The sequence below is a fragment of the Coccinella septempunctata genome, chromosome 2, assembly GCF_907165205.1.
Source record: "Coccinella septempunctata chromosome 2, icCocSept1.1, whole genome shotgun sequence".
NCBI classification, from domain to species: Eukaryota; Metazoa; Arthropoda; class Insecta; order Coleoptera; family Coccinellidae; genus Coccinella; species Coccinella septempunctata.
Window position 1 is genome coordinate 9,700,526 of NC_058190.1, and position 6,282 is coordinate 9,706,807.

The 6,282-nt window shown below is 37.2% G+C and overlaps 2 protein-coding genes across 2 annotated transcripts; one reads left to right on the forward strand and one right to left on the reverse strand.

The window, feature by feature from the left end:
• Positions 1–2,610: 2,610 nt before the first annotated feature.
• LOC123306935 lies at positions 2,611–3,113 on the forward strand. Its single transcript, XM_044889137.1, has 2 exons — positions 2,611–2,864; positions 2,947–3,113. The coding sequence occupies exons 1-2, from the start codon at positions 2,675–2,677 to the stop codon at positions 3,111–3,113; spliced, it is 357 nt and encodes a 118-aa protein (XP_044745072.1). The 5' UTR covers positions 2,611–2,674.
• A 1,418-nt stretch (positions 3,114–4,531) lies between these two features.
• LOC123306938 (zinc finger protein with KRAB and SCAN domains 2) lies at positions 4,532–5,351 on the reverse strand. The gene is made up of 3 exons (XM_044889141.1): positions 5,261–5,351; positions 4,790–5,199; positions 4,532–4,684 (listed from the first exon to the last, which is right to left on the reverse strand). Exons 1-3 carry the CDS (start codon positions 5,340–5,342, stop codon positions 4,532–4,534), a joined length of 645 nt encoding a protein of 214 aa, XP_044745076.1. The 5' UTR covers positions 5,343–5,351.
• Positions 5,352–6,282: the final 931 nt, after the last annotated feature.

Here is a 6,282-nt window from a genome sequence, read left to right on the forward strand (position 1 = left end):
GTGCATTATCTGTCTTAGATGACGTTGTTGCGTTTGTTCGAGCTGTTTAATATGTCGCCTGTAGGGCGTCCAGCTTTCGCTTCCGTAGAGGAGTCTTGGGAGGACCACTGCTTTGTAAACAGCTGTCTTGGTCTTCAGATTGAGGTCGTGATTTTGAAACACTCTCTCCTTTAGCTTCCAGAATGCCCGTGATGCCGAATTGATACGGTTGTGTATTTCCGTGTCTAGGTTAGCCCTAGTATTTATGAAGCTTCCCAAGTATTTGAACTGCTCGACCTGTTCTAGAGTTTCATTCTCCGGGCTGATATGTGTTTAAAGGCTTTCTGGCGGACTTACCAGGATTTTTGTCTTGTCGATATTGAGTCTAAGGCCTCAAGCTTCGTATATATGTTTATAGGTGTCCAACATTATCTGTAGATCCTCCGAGCTGCTAGCGATAAGTGAACAGTCGTCTACATATTGAAGTTCAGTGATAAACTTGGTACTGGTTTTTGCTCTGAGGCGCTTCAGGTTAAACAGGCCTCCATCAAATCTGAATCTTATCTCAACTCCTCTTACGGGCATACTCATGTCAGCAATTATCGACACAGCTATGGCGAAAATATTGAACAGTAGAGGCGCTAATACGCAGCCTTGTTTTATTCCAGAGTTGGTTGAGAAATGGTCGGTTGTAGAACCATTATGGTGTATTTTAGCGGTGTTGTTGGTATGAAGGCTTTTACACACTGCTAAGAATTTTTCGGATACTCCAAGACGTGCCATGATTTTCCAGAGCGCTCTCCGGTTCACCGAATCGAATGCCTTACTTAGATCGATGTAGGCTGTATAGATCCTTGATTGTTGTTCACGGGCCTTCTCTTGCAGCTGTCGCAGTGTGAAAATTAGGTCCACCGTACCTCGATTTGGTCGAAAGCGGCACTGGGAATCAGGCAATAATTTTTCTAAGAGTGGAACCAGACGATTAGCCATAATCTTCGAGAGAATTTTGCCAGTCACACTAAGTAACGATATGCCCCTGTAGTTGTTGCAATTCGACGTACCGCCTTTGTTCTTATAGAGGTTGATAACTAAAGCGTCTCTGAAGTCTTGTGGCTCATCTCCCTGTTCCCAGATCTTACGGAATAGTGTTAGGAGACTATTGACAATGTCTTCATCCAAGGCTTTGAATATCTCCGCTGGAATGCCGTCTAGACCAGGTGACTTATCATTTTTCATATTTATAATCGCACTTATGATTTCCGACATTGAGATTTCGTCATCAAGCGAAGTTATCGGACTATACGCGGGGAGCAGGTCTAAAATGGATAAATCAGAGTCGTTATTTTGATTCAAGACCTGTGAGTATTGCTCCTTCCATCTTTCGAGAATTTTTCTATCATCAGTTAGAATAGCTCCATTAGCATCTCTTATAGGAAAGTTAGCTTTTCTGCTTGGACCATAAACCGTTTCAATAGCTTCGAAAAAACGCCTATAATCATGGTTATCGGCGTAAGCTTGTATTTCCCTAGCTTTTTCTTTCCACCAGCTGTCCTTGATTTTTCTTATTTCTTGACGGACCTCGCGTTTTATGTTATTATAACATTTTTGGGCTGCAAAATCGCCAGGCTTGTTAATTGCTGTTTCATCGCTTTGTGTGTTGCCCCCAGAAGGGGTGCGATATGAGTTTCTTAGTCGGCGAACCAGTCTGGGGATTTTCGGGAGCGTTCTGTGCCCAGTATTTCCTTCCCTGAATTTGTTAGAGATGATTTGAAGCGAAGCCAATGACTCTCAATGTCGTCGTCATAATCCGGTGGTGTTAGGCTTTCTTTGACGGCAGCTGTGAAGCTTTTCTTTGTAGAAGGGTTTTGTAGTTTGGAGATTTGAAGGCGCTCTCTTAGTAATTTTGGCCGGCGTTGGGGAGCATTGAGATCTTCATTCTCGAGATTACCAGCCTATGATCAGTCCAGCACTCCAGATCTGCTCTGGGTTTAGTGACCAACACCACTTTGAGATCATTTCTTCTCACGATCACATAGTCAAGAGTATGCCAATGCCCTGAGCGCGGGTGGCGCCAGTAAACAAAAGAATTCAGAGGAATGCAGTTTGATGGCATTATTATAGTTTCTCGAAAAAAGAAGACCGTAATGTGCATTTTCCTTTATATCCGTTGGGTTGAAAAAGTTGTAGTTCAGGTATCACCAATTTTGCCCACCCTGTATTGTATTGAGATATATAAAAAATCTTAAAGGTTAGCGTCAACAGTTCCGCATCGTTCGCAAAGCAATCAAATGAAAATGATAAATTTCTAGTAGCGCGTCGTCCACTGATGCAGACGTATTGGTTTGCCGTCACTCGGATGCCGATGTCACGATGGATTTTCATAAGGCGTTTTCGGAAACTTACTCAGGGTTACTAACTCGATCCATTGAGGTCACGTGACGGATCTTCTCGGATCACTGACCCGGTTCTAAGTTCACGAACTTATCAGGTTAGGATTTGGAAGTGTAAGAATAAGAATAACATAACCAAACATTTTCACAGTGTGTCTGCATAGGCAGATCATTTCTGTTCCCAGTTAACTTCTCCAGCTTATTCTCTAGCTTTGGTCGAATTGTTCGTGATATCTTATAATTTGTGGCGTGCCCTTCAAGTGATCAATTTATATAAGTGTTCTGTAGTGATCAATATCAAAATTATGAGCAAAAGGAAAATTGCAGCTATAGTGGCATTAGCCTTTGATTCATTTTTTGATGATGATGATGAAGTGGAGGAGGAAATAACATGTGTTACGTTATCTTCGAGAATGATTGAGAAGCCTGTAGCTAAGCGCAGAAGGATCTGCATTCAAAATTATGAAGAAGTTGTTCTACATTATTCTCCATCAGGTAGAATGATTGCATTATTCTTCTATATATTATTATATATAATTATTTTCCCGAAAGTATCTCGAATTTGTATTTATTATAGAATTCCAAGGTCATTTTCGATCAGAAAGGAGGACAGTTCAGGATATTCTGGAAAAAATTGGGGAAAAAGTATATAGGGCAACTTCACTAGGTGGTAGACCATCCTGTCCCCAAAAACAGCTACTGCTAACAATATGGATGCTAGCTTATCAAGAAGTCTATAGGTAAGTTTTTTTTATTTTCATTAGGAGATATTAAATCAGCCATCTATGGATTCGAGTAGATTTGTCTCTAAAGTGGTATTAAATAGTATTAATTCACATGAATTAACTTGATAGTTTTATTTGGTTAGGAATCATGTTTATTGCTACAAAAAGAATATTTTGATATTGCTAATATAACAGTATTTGTACATACATTTTCGCAGGTCAGTAGCAGATAGATTCAATGTTTCATTGAGTACAGCCTGGGAATATTTCCAAAGAGTTGTAAATGTGCTGGTGGAAGTATCTTCAATATACATCAAATGGCCTGAATCATATGAAAATATAACTAGAAAATTCAAGAAGAGAGGAGGAATTGATGGTGTGATAGGGGCAATAGATGGAACCCATATTTCTATTGCTCCTTCGTACATGTCGAATAAGTACTTGAATAGGAAACAATACCATTCTATTGTTTTACAAGGTGTTTGTGATGCCTCATACATATTCACAGACTGTTTTGCAGGTAATTTTAGAATATATTTACTTTTTCTTAATCGCTTCTTCAAAACCATTGTATGTATATAGTCACACATAATCCAATTCAATCACAAAAATTTTGTTCTAGGATGTCCAGGAAGTGTGCATGATGCTCGTGTATATAGGATGTCTCCATTATTCACACAAATAATTCCGAATATAACGGGAGATTACCATTTATTGGGTGATTCAGCATACCCTAATGCCACCAATCTCATAACACCGTATAGAGATAATGGGCATTTAACGCGACAACAGAGGCACTTTAATTATCTACATTCATATTGAACAGTCGTTCGGGCTGCTGAAAGGAAGATTCAGAATTTTAAAATTTGTTAATATTTATAAAACTGAAACAATTCCTAATATTATAATTGCGTGTTGTGTTTTACACAATATATGCATGCAAAACAAAGATAAGGATATAGATATTATTCTTGATTAGTTAGATAGTGGACAAATAATTGATGAGATTGTTCCAGAAGACTCTGCATCACATAACAAGAGAGATACAATCTGTAGACAAATAGCCACATAAATTTTTTCAAGCCACTATTTTGTTTCCATATCACTTACAACCTAGAAACCCTCTGCGCCTTAAATTATGTAGTCAATGGAAAAAATTAAAACTCATTTATTAAAAAAAAATTTAAAAATATGAAATATCACAAAACTGAAACTCTAAAAATATGTAAAACTAATAAATCAAATATCACGTATCACAAAACTGAAAAACTAATAAAACAAAAAAATCACAAAACTGAAAATCTTACTCTAAAAATTTTTAAAACTAATAAAATAAAAAAATATTCAACATTTTAAATATGAAATAACATTTTATCACATAAATATAAAAAATAAAAATACATAAACAAAACAATGGCAAATGTTAAATGAGTAGAATTATTTTTCTACCAATTTTTCTAAAATTTTGAGAAGGTGGTCCTGCTTTTCCATTTTTTCCTCGTGCCGTTTTTGGCAATCTTCTCTAAATTTTGCGAACCATTCAGGTTCCTCTGCAGAAGACCTCTTCCTTTTCACTCCACGACTATTGGTCTGTAGGTAAAAACAGAAAGGTCATTTAATTTGATCCACAATTACTTCCACATAATTCATATTTTTCAAATATTTTTGTTATAAAATGTTGAAAAACTGAAATACCTCTATATGTTGTGGAGTTGGAATTCTGGATATATTTTCTTCTACATCTACAGGATGGGCAGTAGATGTAGAAGGTCCATCCAGATTGCTGCAGGTCGAGATTGGATGCACATCTGGATCTTTGCAAAAAATGGCATCCAGTTCTTTATAGAATGGCCAGGATAATGTGCCTCTTCCTGATTTACCGTTATTATCAGATATTTTTTTATAGGTTTTTTTCAAATTTTTAAATTTATTCTCGCACTGCTCAGGTGTGACTTTATATCCAGGCATTTGGTTTATTTCATCGGAAATGGTTTTCCACACTTTTTTGTTTCTAGTTTTTTTATCTTGGAATTTCAATTTATTGTCGTCATACAGCTGAATTAGTAGACGTACCTGAGGTGTGCTCCAGTGTATTTTGTCAGATTCTAAAATTATTTTCATTACATTAATTTGATTAATGCAACATAAATATTGAATGATAGTTACCATTAGTTTTGTCATTCAGACTAGTCGATGCCATATCATCTACCTCATCATCGATTGGATTCTGGCTCATTGAATCATTCATCGTAAAATGATTATTCTGAGGAAAATCTAAATGATGGAATAGAAATAAGTGCATAATTAATAATTTTGAAATTAAATATGTACCTAGATACATCGCAACTCGGTGTATATTATAATATAAATTAAAAATACCTTCGATGCATTCCAAACTATAATTGTTATTGTCACTGACAACGTGAACTGAAATAATATATCTTCTCTCAAAAAGTAAGATTGGTGAATTTCCATGATATGTCGTCGAACATTCGACTCTTGGCTAATAAAGCCACAAATTTCGCACTGAGCTAAATTCTCTTCTCTTTCCATGATTATTTATTATAGAATATATATTTTAATTTTTAGAGTAAATGGCATCTTCCCGCGTTTCTACATACACAACTGCAGTACGCATGCGGTGACTCTAGCGATTCGAATGACCCTGCTTTTGTGTAGGGTTACGGTAAAACAACCCGAGTTAGTGATCGAGTTAGCAGCACCGTACTTTCCGAACACGGGTTGGATGTTCGGGTTAGGTAAACGAACGCAAGGGTTAGGGATTGAATGAACCCGGGTAAGTTTCCGAAAACGCCTATAGTGAGCGAATCATGAGCGAACTATATGGAGGAACAGGGCCGCCGTCAGGATCGGCAAACCGGGCACCCTGCCGGGGCGGCAAATCTGTTGATACCAATTTTTCACAGCAAATTTTTTCAAAAGCGAAAAGACGAAAATTATTAATTATTAGAGTGAAATCGAAAAGGCCGCTTTTTGCGCTTGGTCGCCAAACAATTCATATATGTTCTTCTCAAAGTATAATATGTTCACTTAACCAGAAACAAGGGGAATACCGCCAGATGGAAAACGATCAAAGATGCCACATTTTACTCCTAAATAACTATCAAAGCCAGCCTGTAAATATCTCTACCGCAGCCCCCACTCACTGTCCCCTTTTTTGCTCTCTA

Coding starts and splice junctions, on each gene's coding strand:
- LOC123306938 (XM_044889141.1), bottom strand. CDS start 5,342: ATGAATGATTCAATGAGCCAGAATCCAATCGATGATGAGGTAGATGAT. Junction 5,200..5,260: donor TCTGAATGACAAAACTAATG/GTAACTATCATT, acceptor AAATAATTTTAG/AATCTGACAAAATACACTGG. Junction 4,685..4,789: donor CAACTCCACAACATATAGAG/GTATTTCAGTTT, acceptor TTTTACCTACAG/ACCAATAGTCGTGGAGTGAA.
- LOC123306935 (XM_044889137.1), top strand. CDS start 2,675: ATGAGCAAAAGGAAAATTGCAGCTATAGTGGCATTAGCCTTTGATTCA. Junction 2,865..2,946: donor TCTACATTATTCTCCATCAG/GTAGAATGATTG, acceptor TATTTATTATAG/AATTCCAAGGTCATTTTCGA.